This window comes from Bombus terrestris, chromosome 8 (assembly GCF_910591885.1).
Source record: "Bombus terrestris chromosome 8, iyBomTerr1.2, whole genome shotgun sequence".
NCBI classification, from domain to species: Eukaryota; Metazoa; Arthropoda; class Insecta; order Hymenoptera; family Apidae; genus Bombus; species Bombus terrestris.
This window is the reverse complement of record NC_063276.1, coordinates 5,050,180-5,068,706: the sequence shown is the minus strand read 5'-3', so window position 1 is coordinate 5,068,706 and position 18,527 is coordinate 5,050,180. Positions and strand designations below refer to the sequence as shown.

The 18,527-nt window shown below is 29.0% G+C and overlaps 5 protein-coding genes across 11 annotated transcripts; 2 read left to right on the top strand and 3 right to left on the bottom strand.

The window, feature by feature from the left end:
* Positions 1-1,119: 1,119 nt before the first annotated feature.
* On the bottom strand, positions 1,120-3,963 carry LOC100651643. 2 transcript variants are annotated; one of them, XM_003397144.4, is made up of 5 exons: positions 3,541-3,963; positions 2,765-2,904; positions 2,554-2,678; positions 2,337-2,476; positions 1,120-2,233 (listed from the first exon to the last, which is right to left on the bottom strand). In XM_003397144.4, the coding sequence occupies exons 1-5, from the start codon at positions 3,557-3,559 to the stop codon at positions 1,743-1,745; spliced, it is 915 nt and encodes a 304-aa protein (XP_003397192.1). In that variant the 5' UTR covers positions 3,560-3,963; the 3' UTR covers positions 1,120-1,742. The 2 variants fall into 2 exon arrangements, with proteins under 2 accessions (XP_003397192.1, XP_012166528.1); XM_012311138.3 differs by having other exon boundaries at positions 3,588-3,959.
* A 4,448-nt stretch (positions 3,964-8,411) lies between these two features.
* Positions 8,412-10,520, top strand: LOC105666010 (putative uncharacterized protein DDB_G0282133). Its single transcript, XM_020864103.2, has 3 exons — positions 8,412-8,541; positions 8,834-8,894; positions 9,169-10,520. The coding sequence occupies exons 1-3, from the start codon at positions 8,521-8,523 to the stop codon at positions 10,395-10,397; spliced, it is 1,311 nt and encodes a 436-aa protein (XP_020719762.2). The 5' UTR covers positions 8,412-8,520; the 3' UTR covers positions 10,398-10,520.
* LOC100648559 (lisH domain-containing protein ARMC9) lies at positions 10,451-15,437 on the bottom strand. 6 transcript variants are annotated; one of them, XM_048408066.1, is made up of 18 exons: positions 15,296-15,437; positions 15,017-15,190; positions 14,803-14,932; positions 14,646-14,713; positions 14,176-14,409; positions 13,876-14,102; positions 13,468-13,798; positions 13,224-13,397; positions 12,921-13,169; positions 12,533-12,844; positions 12,310-12,437; positions 12,153-12,237; positions 11,836-12,095; positions 11,569-11,701; positions 11,384-11,505; positions 11,251-11,318; positions 10,894-10,924; positions 10,451-10,693 (listed from the first exon to the last, which is right to left on the bottom strand). In XM_048408066.1, exons 1-18 carry the CDS (start codon positions 15,353-15,355, stop codon positions 10,576-10,578), a joined length of 2,904 nt encoding a protein of 967 aa, XP_048264023.1. In that variant the 5' UTR covers positions 15,356-15,437; the 3' UTR covers positions 10,451-10,575. The 6 variants fall into 6 exon arrangements, with proteins under 6 accessions (XP_048264023.1, XP_048264022.1, XP_048264024.1 ...); XM_048408065.1 differs by having other exon boundaries at positions 11,384-11,701; XM_048408067.1 differs by having other exon boundaries at positions 11,384-11,701; positions 15,017-15,180; positions 15,296-15,435.
* Positions 15,438-15,556: 119 nt separating this feature from the next.
* Positions 15,557-17,203, top strand: LOC100651286 (alpha-ketoglutarate-dependent dioxygenase alkB homolog 6). Its single transcript, XM_003397140.4, has 6 exons — positions 15,557-15,693; positions 15,877-16,049; positions 16,132-16,308; positions 16,429-16,536; positions 16,613-16,711; positions 16,779-17,203. Exons 2-6 carry the CDS (start codon positions 16,005-16,007, stop codon positions 17,034-17,036), a joined length of 687 nt encoding a protein of 228 aa, XP_003397188.1. The 5' UTR covers positions 15,557-15,693; positions 15,877-16,004; the 3' UTR covers positions 17,037-17,203.
* LOC100651163 (THO complex subunit 7 homolog) lies at positions 17,175-18,233 on the bottom strand. Its single transcript, XM_003397139.4, has 3 exons — positions 18,045-18,233; positions 17,488-17,912; positions 17,175-17,407 (listed from the first exon to the last, which is right to left on the bottom strand). The coding sequence occupies exons 1-3, from the start codon at positions 18,052-18,054 to the stop codon at positions 17,225-17,227; spliced, it is 618 nt and encodes a 205-aa protein (XP_003397187.1). The 5' UTR covers positions 18,055-18,233; the 3' UTR covers positions 17,175-17,224.
* Positions 18,234-18,527: the final 294 nt, after the last annotated feature.

Sequence of the window (18,527 nt, the reverse complement as noted above, 5' to 3'; positions counted from 1 at the left end):
AGTATTGGAATATTCGAATTCATAAATCTTCTTATGAACATGAAATGTAAATAACAATTATTAGACTGCGAATATTTACACAAATCTATATTTTTACAAATATAATTAAAGAAATAAGACCTAGACAAAAATTTGTTTTACTCACTAATATTATAAAGAATACTGTACTTTGAGTATTTCATATATTTTTGTATATTCCCTGCATTTTTCTATTTTCAAATTTTCTATACTATATATACTATATTGTGCATAAAAATTTCAATATATAGAAATATATCTAGAAATTTGCACATACTGTAATTTAAGTCCGGTAATTCCCGGGGATATCGAGTTTCTTATCATAATTCTGACAATTATCATGCTATGTGTCACTCGATTAAGCAGTAGTTCTGTATATTATCTCTTCTGTATAATATTCTGTAAAATAAGTAAAAAATAAAGAAATCACAATATGTCTGACAGTCTACGTAACTCTTATTTGAAAAATGGATCCGCTTTCTTGAGATCCATCAACTTTACTGGTGCTATTGGAACTATTGGAAGAAATACTCACAACAGTGTTCAATATGGTACAAAAATATTGCAAAGTGTTGCACGTATTTCAAAAAATGCTTGTGCTATCACTCATTCATACAGTATCCGAGGTTTAAGAAATGTATTATTCTATGGAGAAAGTCCTTTTATGAATACTTTAAGAATAATCCAAAATACTACTTTATTTCCAATTAGCGTTATTGTTAATATAAATATATACATGCATCATAATGTTATTAATGATCCAAAATCCAGAGAGCAGCAAAGCTTGATGAATACTGTAGATGAAGAGCAATTAAGCGCTTAGGAAGATTGTATGGATTCCATACAATATATTTATGAGCTCAAGAAACAATAATTATCTTCATGATGTTACAATTATATATTAATTTTTTAATAATAATAAATTATAATCATAAATAAAAAAAGAATAAATAAATGGTGATGATGATTTTAAACATTATTTTTTGTTTGTTACAATAATATATTACATACTTATTCAGTTGATAAGATAATAGTATTAATCATACCAATGGACCCAAATTTATCTAATTTTTGGTTCTCAATAATAAAAAATGGAATAAATTTCAGAATTATAAATAAGTAATGTTTATTGTGTATTTGTGTCAGCACATCTACTATATAGTATTTACACTTATTTCAATTATGATAATATTTATTATCATCTTCAATATATATACATATAGAACGCTTTTGGGATCTTTTTTCTAATTTTGTTACACTATTTTTGTAATTTCTTTCCCAGTCCTCCTTATGGCATTTAGTATATGCTCATGAAAAATTGATCTATAATTTTCAAAATTATGAAGATCAATTAATTTGCTTCTCCATTATTTGAAAAGTATCTGGGTTTAAGATGACTCAACCACTAAAGTGTGGGAGTTAGAAGTACACATATTAAATAAATTTATCTCTTGTTTCCTTTCAATGTTATATTGCTTATAAAATTTTAATGGAATCATTCAATGAAAGCTTACAATAAATTAATGAATATGAAACTATATTCCATTAGATTTCTGAGTAAATGTTTCATCATTCTCTAATACCATCATAATACTATTTATAATTCTCATTTAAATTTATATATTATCTCTATTAAATTAGAGTTACAACCATATAAATATTTATGACATAAAAAAATAATTTGTATCTCGTATGAAAAATAAATATTTTCCACAAGAAGAATTTTATCTACCAACATATTCCACAGCATAATAATCACAAACGACTAAAGTTTCATAATCTATGTAACGTTCTTCATGGCCGTGTACGCCTATATAACATATTTGATGATTCGGCTGTATTTTTCCTATGTGATATACACCTTCGTGTAACACTCTGCCTATAAAAAGAGCGTGGCCGTCTTCGGTTTCACCGGCAGGAAGAGCGTACAAAGGAACACTTCCTTCCCATGATTTTACCCAATTCACATCTTTGCCGCATAATATTTGAAAATCTTTTTTATCGTGAGAGGCTCCACCCCATGGTATTGTACATACATTATTTCTGATACCACCAGGTGTGATCGAATCTCTGTGATGAACGCGGCCTATATACAAACCATCTTCTGAGGCTATTACAGCGTTTTGTGGAAGACCATCTGACTCGTTATAATCTATCCAACAGTAGCAAGTGTCTACCAATTGTTGCCTAACAACTAGAGATGTACACGGTGATTCTAAAATAGATATATAGAATTGTCTAATAATGTTTAATAATAGTAATGTTTAATAACATATTTATTAATTTGAAATGTTATTTGATTAATTTGTAAGAGATACCTTCTATCAAAAATTCACCAGTTGCACCCCATGCTGTGCTAACCCCTATATAATTTATAACAAACGGATTTCTGTCTTTGTATGCTAGAAAAACATCACCATTTTGACGACCAATCTTTAAAGTTCCATCACAACACCATCTAAGAATTAAATTGTTGTTTCCTTTCGGGTTTTATTAAAGTGATATTTTTATATAAGAGTAGTTTTAGTTTCTTACTGAATCCAAATATTGAACATATACTGAGCATTTAATATATTTCTTGTTTCTGCTTCTGCCACATCTTGTTCTTGGTTATTCCTTTTTATGGCTGACATTGTGTTTCTCCATCCTCCAATAATAATCTATCAATATAGAATATATTTATATTTATGTTATGTGCAAGTGTTTGGTAAATATAATATTTATTTTTAGCAAGATATAGACATACCTCATACACATTTGAGTCTCCACCCAAATGTGTACGTAAGGAAATTCTTGCATCGTGAGCAGCTTGCATACTCAGCCTGAGGCGAGATTTTGTGATGGGAAAATAACGATATTCTATGCTATCAGGTGTAATAATCCTAACTGGAAAAATATTAATTTTTTAATATATTTGGACCATATTGTTTAAAATATTATTATATCATTTTGTAGTAACAAAAGAAGCACAATTTTTTTATGCAATTTATACAATGACTCATATTAATATGTAGATATAACAATGTTTGAGGAATTGTTGCTCTATGTATTTATTTATGATAGTAAATGATTGTAAACCGATTGTTTTTTGTATACTAAAACATTTATATTCCAGTTAGTAGAAATATAAAATTGGTTTATTTAATGCATAGTTTTTCACATAGTAGACAATAAAATAATTAATGATAAAATTTAGAATTGTAAAAATTTCGGATAATAGTACGTTAAATAAAATTTATATATTTATACATATATTGTAGATGTGTATATATTTCACATAAAGTTGATGTAACTTACACATTGTTCAATTATTTGTGCGATTTTATATTATTTAATTTATCAGTTTATAAAATAAATGTTATAGTATACAAAAAAGCAAATAGTTCTATAACTACTGTAAACGAATATATAAAGCAATAATTTCCCCAAAAAATTGTGATGTTTCAATATTAATAAAAATTATTATATCTACTATTTAATCTATTGTGCTTAAATATTTTGTAATAAAAAAGTATGTTATACCAAATTTACGTGCTGACATTTCTGATCTTGCTAATACGTGTACTCACTAAAAGTCATGGTTGTTGGTTCGACTTTAAAACAACTTTTTATTATCGGCTGATAACGCAATTGACAAAACAATTACAGTTAACGATAGCAAGGTAGAAATATACGGTCGAATTTGGATTCTCCCAATTGATGGTGATGGTTATGTTTTCTGTATAATCTCATCGCAAAGATTGCAATTTGTCACATTGCAATCAAAGTTATCTACATAAGTAAGATACTATGTATAGATGCGTTGCATAGGATCGAACTTCTCTTTAATTGGCATTTTCCCAGGATACTGAGCGCATGCGCGGCATATAGAACAATTTTTATTGGCATAGATTCAATTTTGATAGCGGGAAAAAGAGAGAACGAAATTTTCATCATGATTAGTTTAGTATTACTTTAGTATTTCATTTAGTAGTTCATTACAACAATTTATTTACTCTTATTGATTATATTGTATTCGATATAATAATATATTTTTCAATTGGAAAAATTAACAAAATGTAATAAATTATTACCTCGTAATATTACGAATATTATGAATATTACGAGGTAATAATTTTTTCATTAAATTTTGAAATTACGAATATTATCTCGTGCAGTTTTTAATTTACTTCTCTATGTTAAATTCATATTATGATTTGTGACTTATAAAATGAATAATTTTCTAACAACAAAGTGTAGGGTTATAATACTATGATAAAGTAACTAGAATAGGTCCTTGCACAGAATCTTGTCATCATATTCAGAATATGCCAAGCATGCGAAGATGCGTGAAGCTGAGTCGCAACCGGTATTACTACATATCTTTGCAACTTTCGCACCACAAATATTTCTGAGTTCGAAAGTGTAGCGCACATGTTCATACCTTATCATAACTTATTTATATTCTTTCTACTTTAATCTTATCTTCACAATTAACGAGAAAATCTTCCTATTTTCTAATTGAAGAAAAATATTACATAACTAAATTATTTATGAAATTTGATTTATTTTTATTACTAAATATAACTAAAAATATGATGATGTAAATTATAAAATTTTCTATTTCTTGCATTTTAAATTCATGAAACGTTTTTCGATAAAAAGATAAAATTTGTGTTTTCTACGAAGATGGTTCGATTTTGCTCGATGTTTAGTTCAGATTTACTGCTCGAGAATATACGTATAATAAATATGCAATACGACACACATGTGTTTCGTGCGGCTTATAAAAGGCAGAATGTTCTACATATATGCAACGACATCAAAGAAGCGTCCGCTTGGAATTAGTTTACCGTCCACTTTCCATTTTCATTTTACTTTCTTCGTATTGTACTAATGTCTCGCGTTGTTACGCGTGTACGACTTTTACCGTTTCACGGTCATTTGATGGCCTCTTAGAAATGGACAATTTATACTCTGATCTGGAGATACCTTTTTCGCGGCGAATAGAAAACTGTGTCAACAGGCCGCTTACGTGTTACAATTACAATTTAATTTCAATAAAGAAAAGTAATTTACTAAAACAGAGGATGCTATTGCATCAAAGAATATCGTTTTTGAAATCTATTTCTGTCATTTTAAATATAGATTTCCTATGCAAAAAAAAGTGAAGAAATGAAATAAATATATCAACTGTAATTATTTGTGGCGACTGGATCAACGTGTTTGATTATTTGTGATTTATGAACAGGGATAAAGTATCCTAGGTCATTGTCGTTAATATGTTGGAATTCAGCTGACCGACGCACATGGTCAATGTACGTTTCAAATGAATACACTTGTAAACGCGTGTGCAGAAAGTAGAAAGCATTGCAAAAGATAATGACAAGGATGTAGCAGTGTCATTCCGGTTTTCATGTCAGAACGCAGCATGCGATCGTCCCATTGCGATCTACATATGCTGTCTCATAACTTTGTGTCACGATCTTCAATTTTTATCAGAAATTTTCCTTTTTTGACATTCGGTATTAAAACAACTCTGAAACGATAGAATAAAAGATTTTAATGATGTGCGATTAAATATTAATAAGAAAAGTACTTTGAATTTCTTACCTTAAAAAGGAATAGCTATTTTAATCTCAAAGAAGGTTCTTACTTAGATGATTAAATACTATACTGCGATGTATAGTTTATTAAAAAAACACATTTCTCTTTATATTATGTTAGTGCGTCATCAGATCTTAATGAACGCAGTTATAAATATTGGTGAAACGTTGGAATACATTTCTAAAGCATCCGGAAACAGATATTGCACGCAAGGTCTACAAAAAGATCGCACATATCAAATTACATAACAAAATACAAAAATCGAAATGTATCCTTTTTTTATTTTATCAATTTGAATTCTGCTAGATACTTTGGATTATTTTTGACTCGGCTATGTTTTGCCACTGCTAAACAATTTCCTGCTTAACCCGCGGGAAATTTAAATTAAAAAATTATATTTCAAAGTCCAGTCTTATTTTTATGTATATCATGGAGCCCCATTAATAAACTTTTCAGATTGAAGATTAAGGAAATTATGCAAGAGTTCAATTTTATGCAGAAGTTTTCCTTAAAAGTATTAAAAATCTTTTTGTTCATCGAAATAGGAGTGAAGTTGGACCATGAAAATTGGAAAGGCGTAACGGAATTAAATGTAGCTTTTATCGTTTCCAATTGTTTTCAACATTTTACTATCAACTGCTACTGTATAATGTTTGCTAATTGATGTAAATTATTCACGCATGGTAGAAAGTGCGTCTGTCGAAGCATGTTTGCATAATAATTGATGTAGTGAGAGGATCAATCTCCTATTGCCTATTAGAGTGGGATCTAAATGATCTATGTCGTTTCCTTTCCTTAACGTGACTTGTTTTCTATTTATCTGCAATTTTAACACCTGAACCATTTTACTTGCATACACTTGATTAAGAAAATCGTACAATTATATTAATTTTTTCCTTAAAGCATCTAAATATTAATTTACGCACTTTTTGTGATCAAATATCAATATTGAGGTTAACTGTTGTATTATAATAATGTTGTTTAAATAAAATACGATCACAGATTGATATTATCGAATTGGACTTACTATGATCTTTGAAGGGAACTTCATGAAACTTTCTTTCGTACGAAAGGCGATTGGTATTCAAGATACTCGTGCGTTTTATGCGGATGTAAACCGAGCAAAGCGTTCTTTCTGATGTTTACGAATTTGATGCCTGGAGAAAGATAGGTATTCCTGAGCATCATTACCTATGACTATGTTTTGAAATACAGGCACGTCCGTTTTTCAGTAAATCCTCTTCCATCTTGCTCCCATAAACATTGCGTGTGAACAACTTGACTACTTACCAATAACTCTATGTAATCGTTATTCAACTTGATCTATGTTCGTTAACCCCCTAGCCGCAAATAGCGCCGAAATCATATTGTTATTTATTAATAGACTATGGGACATAATTGCAACATTAAAGCTTCGGTAGAAAATTGTTTCATTTAACAAATGTTATAGAAATTATTATACTTTGGATATTTATAAAATAAATATCCGCAATCTATTTACTAAGCACTATCTTATTTATATCTCGGTATGTTTACGAAAAGAATAATTATAATATTATATTTAGATTATAATCCATAACTAAATATTAATTCAAATATGTAAATTTAATTAAATCATAATTAATAATAGGATAATATTGAATAGCTAATATGAGAGCGCCGAATTCAAAATTCCGAAAAAACAGTTACAGGATAAATAGTACACATTTTACGTGGTAATTGGACCTGTAATGAGTAACATTGTAGTGGAAATTATGATATTTGTAATTCAAAAGAAGACGTAACGCGGTTTCGTTTCTCACTGTAAGAAAGTTATCCATCTACCGTAACAAATATCTGTTAACCTTGGCAATGATAATGCATAGAAATCGGGGCTACATTTTTACGAAAGCTCGCAATTCACTGGCTGCGTCGAAGCCTGTCGATTAAGCTGATTGTTGAGAAGACACGAAAACTATAGTTACATTCGAACTAAACAATCTATTAATAGTATATCTGATTAAATTCTGCTCTTTATGTGATCACTTATACATAGAGAAGGTTTTTTAGTAAATTTTTACCTTTTTGTACTCTATGGAAGAGATATTAAGATGAAGATCTTGTTTTTTCATTTCTAGGAAAATTACATATTATTATAACACATTAAAAATGATTAATATCAATAATTGTAATAAAATTCACTTCTGAAAGAACTTTGGTTTAAAGAAATACTTGAAAGCAAAAACTTAATTAAAAGCAGATATGAAATATAAAGTTATTCTATCTTACTGTATTTTGAAGATGATTAATATCAATAATTATAATAAAATTCACTCTTAAAAACGAATTCGTTCAGAAGAATGCTTAAAAACATAAATATTTAAGAGCGAGAAGTAAAAAGATAGATACATACAGCAAATCTAAAACTAATCTATTTTAACTTACTGTATCTCTCTCTTTCTGCATACATTCACATATAATCTATAATTACTAAGACCCATCCCAATGATATACCTTGTAAAAAGAGCCAGAGCCATTACTATATTTTGAGTAACCAAGCTGATGTTTGGGGAAAGGGAGACTTTTCTATATGTATTAAAAAGTCTAATTACGTTAGGTAGGTCATGCTCCTCATAGTTCACTGAATAGTTAGTTGCGCGCGGGCTGACCCATTGCTTTCCCCGTAAAAGTGAAGAGTTAAATCAGGTTGACTCTTTCTCCCTGCTCTGTATGGTCGGATACCAACCAATGTCCTATCAGTATGTGCACATCAAGATCGCTTTTACCTTTTTGTGAACGAGGAGGGATTCCTAGGAGTATAAAACGGTAAGGAATCGATTCGCGTGTCAGTATGTGTGTAGTTTCAATTTGTCCTAAGAGATTCAGTCGCCAGTTAACGTAGTTGAAACCTTTTTGGACTTCTTCTCTTCTTTTGTCATGGCGAATTTCATTTCGCTCGTGAGTACTGAATAAGTTGTAAAACAATATCTGTGAAATCGTGAAATTTCATTTTGAATGTAATTCAATAAAATTTTTAATGTCATAATCGAAATCGTAATATTACTCCTCTGAGTCCTGTTCAAAATTTAAATTTCTATAACAGGTGAAATGGTTGATTAACTTTTTGGATTAACTTTGTAATCGTATATATAACTATTTATTGGTAGAGATGTTTGTTAGTGTTTATACTTTAAATAGAAGATTGTTGGAGGATGAGTATTCATTTATGGTGAAATTGTTCCACTTTTAGAGTGCAGTAGTCCTCGGTTGCATCCTGCTGACCCACGCGGAACCACCGGCATCGGTTAACAGTACGTATTTCTTATGCCTTTTAAAATACGACGTTCTTTCGAATAAATTTTCATGTGACTGTAATACATTTTTTATATTAGCAGACTATTAGTAACAAATAATATTCCAATTATATTTGAATTATTTAAATGTTAATATTTTAAATATGGCAATTAAAATATCCGAAGTAATATTGTTCTTCTTTTTTAACTGTTATTACAATTTTGCTAAAATTCTTTTTAATATAAAATTTTTTAAGTAATTTTTTCATTTTATTTCACAAATTTGTCACAGGCTATTCTATCAACGGGGAGAACAATGGATTCGAGTATAACAGCAATATTATCAACGGTGCCTACATACCTGGGAAAGAAGGTCATAGAGAAAACATGGACTTTTACGGTGGAGGAAATACTGGACACTCGTTGACCAACAGCAGGAGCCAAGGAAACCTCGATGAAAGTTTAAGGAGCAGCTCTTACAACGGATTTTCACCCAGTTCCCATAATACTGGTTTCTCTACTACTTATACTACTGCTGCCACTCACGATAATCTTGCGTCGAGCTCTTATTTCCCTAACAACGCTGCACAATCCAGTTTTGATAGTTATAATAATAACAACAATGCTGATTCGACTTTCGAGGCTTACACGCAAGGCAGCGATCAAGCTGGATCGGATTTCAATCAATTCTCCGCTAACAAGCACAAGAATCCTTCTTATATGAGATTTTCCGATAATATATCCGGTGCTACTAGCACAGGAAGCTATCCAGAGACTTCAGAAGCTTCTTCTTTCAGAGGAGATTATTCTGGAGATTCTTTTAGGAGTCACACATCTCAAAATACAGGATTCATAGACAGTGCTGACCCAGCTTTCAACAGAGAAGTTTCTAATCTCTTCAACAGCCCTAGTACCGATTATTCGTACGGAAAGCATAAAGAAAATACTTTTGGAGGAAGTAACAAGTTCATGACCGACATCTACTCCATGAATCCTGATACTCGCTACGTGCGAGGAAATCACGGGAATGTGGGTCGTGATTATGCTTCTTCTATGTTTTTGGCCAACTCTGGCCAAAGCAGTCCTTTCGGCAACGTTCGAGGAAGCGCTGGTGCTTATGGATCAGGAAAATTCGGCAAGTATAATAAGCATTTGGGTGATTATACCTCCAGTGCAGGTTTGAACTACCTTTCGAAGGAGCAAGACGTTGATTACTTGCTCAGTAGTTATGGTAAAGGCAATGGAAAACTGACCGCGATTAAAGAAGGTAGACCGAGCAGTTATGTTAGCCAATCTTATCTTGGCGGACCTTCGTACCTTAATAAGATTATTGGAAGTTATAAGAGTAAACCCAGCTTCATGAATTCATATCATAGCAGTTCACCGATTGGTTATTCATCGATGTCTGGCTTACATAGTAGTTCTAGTGGTAACAGTTATGCAGATAGTCCACCACTGAGAAGATATCGGAGCAACAGCTATATACCAGGACATGTTAGTCCATATCCCGGTTATTATTGATACGTTAGACAAGCGTGAGGGAAGTATGTTATGTTATGTTTTGTACATATTTATTATATGAAATATTTAATTTTAATTAAATACTGTTTATGTTTGTTGTTTAAAATAAAATTATTGTATAAATGATGGGAGTATAATATTCATCCCTTTTTATTATATTCTTGAGATCTGGTTTTAATTACGGCGGAGTTCGTGGAAGCTTTGGCTTAGCTAAAAATGCTTCCTCTGTATCGGATTTTGTCTCTTGTGTCCATGAAACCTTATCGTTGGCAATCCTATTGCTATCTTCGGTATTCCTATAAAGAAAGTTTCAATTTCGTATGATAATCGATATTTTCTAAAGAAAAAGCTTGATAACAGTAAATAAAATATGAAATTTATTCAATAATTTGTGGCGTATAAAAAAGTTAAAATTTTAATATAAAAATTTACAATGGTGCATAATTAAATTTAAAATCATACAGTGCGTTTGTATCACATTAGAATTTCGACTCACAATGACGCTATGCTGCTGAGTTTCTCCATTACTGAAAAAATATAAAAGCGATAATAAAATTATAAGTTTTATTTTTACATTATTTTATAGAATACGTTCGATGATATGATTCATCTTAGATTTTATTCCTTTCATATGGTCGCTCCAATTTTTTCGAAATCATGATCAAGTACACATGTTTAAGAGAAAGTTACAAAGCTTTCACTAGATAGTGCTTACAGTAAACCTTGTCAAACATGGTAAAATCAGTGGACGTTTAGAAATTTATAAATGGTTTTTACGCATTAAATATTCTTTTCCTAATTTTTTTCAATAAAGTGAAATCGATCGAAAGATTATTTTAAATAAAATTCTTACCTGTTGATTCAGCTTCACTTCCGATTCCTAGGAGCATCGAGGATGCTAGTGTCGTTTTGCTGCTTTCCCTGTAAAAAAGTTCAATTAAACATCTCCTTATATTATATCTTTATCCTAAAAAAATATAACAAACTTCGAAGTATGATTTTCATAAAGATACATAGCACTTTCATTATGAATTTCTTTTACGGAAGTCTTATCATTCTTCGAGTTCCATCTTTCGTTCGCCACTTGCACTTTAAAAATTTGCCGATCCTTAAAAACGTTATAAATATAAATTTTAAATTTTAATTTGATAGTTAATTTCTCGTTAAATACCTTTGTCGAAGAAGATTTTAATTCGACTACACGTGGCTGTGGTTTTGGATACGAGATTGTCTTTTTAATAGAATTTTGTAGTATTACAATATTAGTTTTAGTTTTCACGTTAGGCTTGCTATTTACCAATTTTCTTGAAATGTATAAAAGAAGTTTATAATTTTCATAGAAGTATATATTTTTACTTTATCAGTAAAATTATCTTTTTATTTAATTTTATTAGTTTCGCATATTAACGAAATTAAGGTCGACATGCTATAACAATACCTTGGTAAAATTTCTTCATGTTGTATTGATTCGTGTTCAGAAGATAAATTTTTAATTTGATCATTCTGCATAGCAGAATCTATTGCTTCTGTTTTAAATTGCGGAAATGATAATTCGTCGGATATTGTTTCCTTTTCTTGAATTGCCTTTGGTAAAATTGTATAACATGACTCTAATAATGATTCTCCACACAATTCTCCGTAATTGTTCTTTACCGGATCATTTTCGTCCAATTGACTTTCCAATACATCAAATTCCTCCTGAAAATTTTTCTTTTTTTCAGCAAAGTATAAGACGTTTTATAAATCATTACCCACATTATCATTATCTGCCATTTCCTCGTCTTCCGTTTTAATAGTAATTTCACCTCTATGTATCTTTAGGATATGATCCAAGTGCTTCCTGTTTTTCCCATCTTATTTAAATATTTTATTTCATATAATCTAACTTATAACTCATAAAAAAATATGTTACCTTATCTCGCCAGTTTTATATTTACTGTATTGTTCTATTATAGAAGAGAATTTAATTCGTTTTGCTTCCTCGTTAAATACGTGATTAGTCAAGAAATTATTTAAGGCTCCATTAATATATGGTAATGCCTGGTTTAAATATACATCATAAATACATATATATATGTATATACATAATGTGTATCATAATTCGTAATTTTAGAAATACGACACATATATTATACCGATTCATGATCCATTAAGAGTAAATCAATTAATGTTGACATAAGTAAAGGCGCCATTGTTGACACCCTTCTTTGAGCTGTTTGATGCAACGATAAATTCATTAAAAGAGCCGTAGCATATTCCAATCGATAAGAATCCATAACACGATATTGATCATGTAGATGATGGATCAACCATTCCATTAATCCATTTTCTATCATATAAATCCTTTGTTGTTTACGTAAAGATAATTTTTGTAACATTGCAATCATCATATTGCAAGTCAATGTATCTATATTATTATCAGAAATACTATTCATGCACTTGAATACCTAAAATGCTTATCTTATTAATTCTATAATCTTTTCTAAATCTTCGATATTTACAGTTTTGTTAGTGTCACAATACCGTATCAACAACAGTAGAATCGAATGATAAATAGTCTCTTCCACATCTAAATGATGCCAACGCATTCAATAATCTCGTGACTGATTGTTGTAAAGGATGTGGTATGATAATGTTTTGTGGAGTTAATAGATATGGCAAGATAGATTTGCCTCTATAACTAGCAATTTGACTGTGAAGTCCTAACAAGTCTTTACTTATATATTCATGCACCGTCTCATCTCTTTCTCCAGGTTGACTAAATGTTATTTTCTGGAAAAAAATGTTTATTTATTTATGTTAAATAGATATTAAAATTTGTCTTACCCTTCGCAATGCTTGCAAAAGAAATAGTTTTGTTTTAATGCTTCCATTAATTAAATGTAATTTGATTTTTTTGAAATTCAATAGTTTTGGAGGAATAAATATATTGTTTGAGTTTGAATACTCAATGGTTTTCATATCAGAACGAGATTTTGCTAATAACAATTCTGATGAACACTATAAACAAATAAAATATAATATAATAATATACAAAAGTTAATACATACATCAAATTCTCAGTGCTTACATGTGTACTATCTTTTATATTTTGATTAAACAAATCTGGAAAGATTCTTATACAAGTCTCTAACATAGCCTGGAAATCAATTACTTGTCCTTTTACAGAATCCTCTAAGGCACTTGTTAATACTCTTGCAATGCTCATCAGTTTATGATAATCAGCATGCAGTTTATGAAATCTGATTTTTAGCTTTTCATAATTGGAATGAACACTGCATAAATGAGATTTTGCTACTGCTAACTCTTGAGTGCACTGCATCAATTTTTTATTCCTTTTAGTAAAGTGTGATGAATATATCTCTTCTTCTGAAGAATTCATTGATACAGTCTGTATACTTCTACAAAAAGAAAAAATGATAAAAGAAGATGATTTTTAGATTGTCATTATATCAGAAGAACATTAAACATTTCTCACTTTGATTTTTGACTATACTTTATACTATCATAAAAAATAGGTTGCTCTTCAGATTCATCATCTTCCAAAAACATTGGAATGTTTCTATCATTTGGTATGATTGGTATATTATTGTTTTTAATTGCCTTCTTTGCAATCACATCTTTTTTGGAGTCTTCTGATAAGGATGTATAACTTGACGAAAATTTGTCTGAATTTTCATCAATATATTTTGTATTGCTAAAACTCTTAAAATTGCATATATTTTCATAACATATTTTATTTATATTATATCTTTATAGCAACTTGTACCTTACTTACTTGTTGTTTGTAATTTTTTAGAAAGAGCTGTAAGTGGTTTGTCAGTTTATCTGTCCAACTTTTTTCAAATATGTTAGAAAGAAATGGTTCTGTATATGGATCTTCCATAAAAGGAAACGCAAAATAAGGTCTTAATTCTGCATCATTTTCTAATTCTTTACCTGTTGTATTTAGAAATGTACGTAACCGTTCCATACTATCATTCATGTTCTTCTCTATTTCAGTCATAAAATTCTGTGTATTATTAATGTTAAATCAGTCGCTATAAACACGCTGAATCTTTGTGTGTACAGCTATCTATGTTATTCATTTAAAAATTTTGTGCAAAATTTATATTGCAATTAAAACAAAAAAAAAACAACCTCATATTTGATGTTCTTACAAAAAGATAAATGTAGTAAATGAGAGCAGAATAAATATGACATGAATTTACAAACAAAAATTAGAGGGTTAAAACAGATTAAAATTACTTCTTCACATTCAGAATCTTGTTGATTAGATGATGTCACAAGATCACTTACAGCTGCTTGTATTTTATCTGAATGATTTAAAAAATAAGATTTTTAATTTTTTAAGAATATAAAATATATATATTTACTCTTTACATATATTGAATGTTATAAATACCTTTTTTTTTATACCAATGTAACATTAACATGTGTTTAGGTAACATGGCAAAATACACATATATATGTAACATTAAAATTTTACAAGCTTTTGTCTGTTTAGCATCTTCAGGTACTATCAAATTCCATAACTAGAAATAAAAAGTTTCAACAAATTATATTTCTTATTACATGTAATATAATATAATATATTTGATCAATATTTTTTACTATACGTTGAAAAACGTTTTCCAATCTCCTGTTTTATAGCTGAACATTAATTGTTCGTAACAATTTTCGTACATATCGCCTTCGGTCTGCAAATCATTCTTAAGATGTTTAAAACCTTTTATTGTTGCTTCTACCATCAATGCATCGGCAGTATTTTCAAAATCATGGTCTATAAGGAACTATAAAATTTGTGTTTATATTCATTAAATAATAAATATTTTATTAATATTAATAATAGTTGATACAATTTTGAAGACGCAGTAGAATTTGAAGGATATATATACCTGATGAACAAGTTTTAATTCCTTGTTATCCATTTTATTTATTGCCCGATTCTTATCCATCTTTCTTCTTTATTTATTTAAATCGACAACTTTAACATAATGGGGGTGGAGAGATCGTTTTACGTCGCTATATATTTAAGGAGTTGTGTTTTACATACAGTTGTGTGAAGGATATTCCCTTCCATAAGATTGATTTTACGCAAATGCATTTCTAAGTAATTTCTAACGTTTGCATCTACATGTTAAGTAAGATAATATTTTTTAATATCATGAAGACACGAAATATTATATTTCTATGAAGGAAAAATAATTAACTCTTAATTTATTATGGAATTGAATATAATACTGATTAGAAAACAACTTAATTATTAAACGCTTATGGATTCATAAGAAAAAGGGTTGGTTCTTTCATATGTATGAAGTTTTAAAAATTTAAGAACAAAAGCTTTTCGATTAATGATGTATAATATCGATAATTCATAAAAAGTTATAAATTAAAAGAAATTTAAAAAATATATGAATTTAATTATAAAAGAGAAATTTAATTTTTTTAATAAATCTATATATGACTTTATTTACAGATGTATATATTGCGTTTGAACATGTACAAAACTGGCGTTCAAAAATATTTGCCTTTTTATAAGTAATAAGTCAATATCTAAATATTTTCCGAACATTTTTTTAAGTACCTTACTTCAATCATCAAAAAATGGAAAAACACAAACATATCTTTCGTGAAAATGTGATTCCAGAGGTTTGTTTTAATATGAAGTTTATTTACTAAAGGTTATGTTTTATTTTACTTGAAATAATCTTGTCTTCTGACATTTTTATAGGTACCAGACTTAGCTATTTATATTCCAAATTTTATTACACAAGAGGAAGAAGATGAAATAACAAAATATGTGAATAATGCTCCATTACCAAAGTGGACACAATTAACTCATCGTAGATTACAAAATTGGGGTGGTACTCCTCATCCAAGAGGCATGATAGTTGAAGAAATACCAAGTGTAAGTATTTATAATAATTTGTTGTAATAACTAATGTCCTCACGATAGAAATAATTTATTATATAATATTAAAATAAACTGATACACATATATTTTATTATATTAACAATGAGTTTTCAGTGGCTCCAAAAATACGTTAATAAAGTATCATCATGTGATATATTTGATAAAAATAAACCACCTAATCATGTTTTAATTAATGAATATCTATCTGGTCAAGGAATAATGGTATAGTTACAAATTAAACAAGATATATATCCATACATAACGAGATATAAAGCATATTATAATTTGTATTTATTAGGCACATTCAGATGGTCCACTCTTTTACCCTATTGTAACAACCATAAGTTGTGGCTCTCATACACTTCTAGATTTCTATAAAAGGCTTGACATTACAGAGGTTGTGATGATAATTATAAAAATAGTTGTATGTATGTGTATAAATTACATGCAAAATTTTGTTTCAGCAACATCAACTTAATTTAGAGTTTAGTTTTCTGTTAGAACGTAGGAGTCTATTTATTCTCCAAGGAGACTTATATCACAATTACTTGCACTCAATTGCAGAAAGAGATACAGATGTTGTTTCAAAGTCTGTGATAAAAAACTTGAGTATATGTGGAGACAAATTTTCGGAAGCAGAAATATTAAAACGGGGAACTAGGTTGTCTTTAACTATTAGACATGTTCCAAAAACTAGCAAGTTAAAACTAAGAATTGGATAATATATCTTTATGTACATACATGTTATTTCACTTTGTAAAGTTTGAGAACATCAAATGTGTTTTTATTGCTTTATGTTTGCAAACCTATACAATATATGTGGAAAGAAAAGGAGAATTTTTATATAAGATACAAAGATATTATATTAAAGCATTTATAAAATTATAAATATTTACAAAATAATTTCATTTCAAGATGTTTCAGTCTTTATAGCTGTAGAAGTATCTGTATCTTCATAATTTTCTAAACTTACATCCATTATTTCCTCATCACATTCATCTAACATTCCTTGTAAAGAATGTATGGAAGATATTAGGACATGAAATTGTTTACGTCTCATTTCCAATTTGTGTTCTAATTGTTTAGACTTTTCCTAAACATCAGGAAAATCATTTTAAGTTTATAGTAATAAAATAAACCCTTTCTTAATTATTATGGTGCAATGGTTTTTACCTTCAACTTGCTCAATTCTTCACATAATGTAGCAAGTTTTAAATTGGTTTCTACTCTATCTGGTTGCTCATTTATAACTTTTGCTAATACATCATATTCTATTCTGTTTTTCCTAACACGTTTTGCATCTTGTAATTCCGCTTTTGTTTTTTCTATGTCTCTCTTAGCCTCCTCTATTTGTATTTCAATTTCTTTTGATAACTTTTCATAGCTTTTTAATTCTTCCTGACTCATATTTGAGACTAGTCTGGATTTTCGTTGTGCAAATTCACATTGAGCTAGCTGGGATAACATTCTTTCATGTAAAGTATTATCTATTTCTGGACTATTTGCCCATTTTATAAATGATTTTAGAAGCATATTTATTCGACGATCATCTCCAATTCCATCTCCATCTATCAGTAATCTCCGGCGTATTACTTCTTCTGTAAGATAAATAAATTGACACTAGAAAATTGAAATTAAAAGTTTTGATAAAGCGTTACAAAAATTGTGATTTTAATTCATTTAATTGATTAAGAGGTTATGTCTATGTAGTAGTACCATAATCGACTTACCGTCACCCATTCTTTCCGTAAAAGAAAAATCCCGGTACAATAAAGAATGTATTATTTTTTATTATATAATCGATATATTTGTTTCACTAATATATATAATAATAAATTATTAGCCGATGAAAGTTCCGTACATTGTGTATATTTGATGCAACTAACGAGCGCCACCTGCGAAGTCTATTATTTTTAAATTAAAAATTACCATGGATAAAAGTTAAATAAGTAAAAAGCTCATAAAGAAGTATGTTGCTTCAAAAATTAGTTAAAAAATGTTTTAAGCATATATTAAAATATCGAAGCATTTAATTAGAAGAAATAGCAGGAAGTACTTTTTTAATATTATACGTTTTGCAAAATAAAAAAATTCTACTTCACATACTGTTAAAATTTCCTTAAAATCAGTATTATTATTATAATTGTATTTTATGCCCCAAAAATTAAAAACATTAATTAATTTGTAACTACATTTATAAAAAAGAAATATGT

Excerpts from the sequence above, each read along its gene's own strand:
- LOC100651643 (XM_003397144.4), bottom strand. Across the intron at positions 2,679-2,764 it reads GAGACTCAAATGTGTATGAG|ATTATTATTGGAGGATGGAG; the intron begins GTATGTCTATAT and ends CTATATTGATAG. Across the intron at positions 2,477-2,553 it reads ATGTTCAATATTTGGATTCA|ATGGTGTTGTGATGGAACTT; the intron begins GTAAGAAACTAA and ends TTTAATTCTTAG.
- LOC105666010 (XM_020864103.2), top strand. The coding sequence starts at position 8,521 with ATGGCGAATTTCATTTCGCTC. Across the intron at positions 8,542-8,833 it reads TGGCGAATTTCATTTCGCTC|AGTGCAGTAGTCCTCGGTTG; the intron begins GTGAGTACTGAA and ends TTCCACTTTTAG. Across the intron at positions 8,895-9,168 it reads ACCACCGGCATCGGTTAACA|GCTATTCTATCAACGGGGAG; the intron begins GTACGTATTTCT and ends AATTTGTCACAG.
- LOC100648559 (XM_048408065.1), bottom strand. The coding sequence starts at position 15,355 with ATGGATAAGAATCGGGCAATAAATAAAATGGATAACAAGGAATTAAAA. Across the intron at positions 12,845-12,920 it reads ATTCTACTGTTGTTGATACG|GTATTCAAGTGCATGAATAG; the intron begins GTATTGTGACAC and ends TAAGCATTTTAG. Across the intron at positions 12,438-12,532 it reads TCTTAATGGATCATGAATCG|GCATTACCATATATTAATGG; the intron begins GTATAATATATG and ends TATTTAAACCAG.
- LOC100651286 (XM_003397140.4), top strand. The coding sequence starts at position 16,005 with ATGGAAAAACACAAACATATCTTTCGTGAAAATGTGATTCCAGAG. Across the intron at positions 16,537-16,612 it reads TATCTGGTCAAGGAATAATG|GCACATTCAGATGGTCCACT; the intron begins GTATAGTTACAA and ends TGTATTTATTAG. Across the intron at positions 16,712-16,778 it reads AAAGGCTTGACATTACAGAG|CAACATCAACTTAATTTAGA; the intron begins GTTGTGATGATA and ends ATTTTGTTTCAG.
- LOC100651163 (XM_003397139.4), bottom strand. Across the intron at positions 17,408-17,487 it reads AAGAATTGAGCAAGTTGAAG|GAAAAGTCTAAACAATTAGA; the intron begins GTAAAAACCATT and ends CCTGATGTTTAG.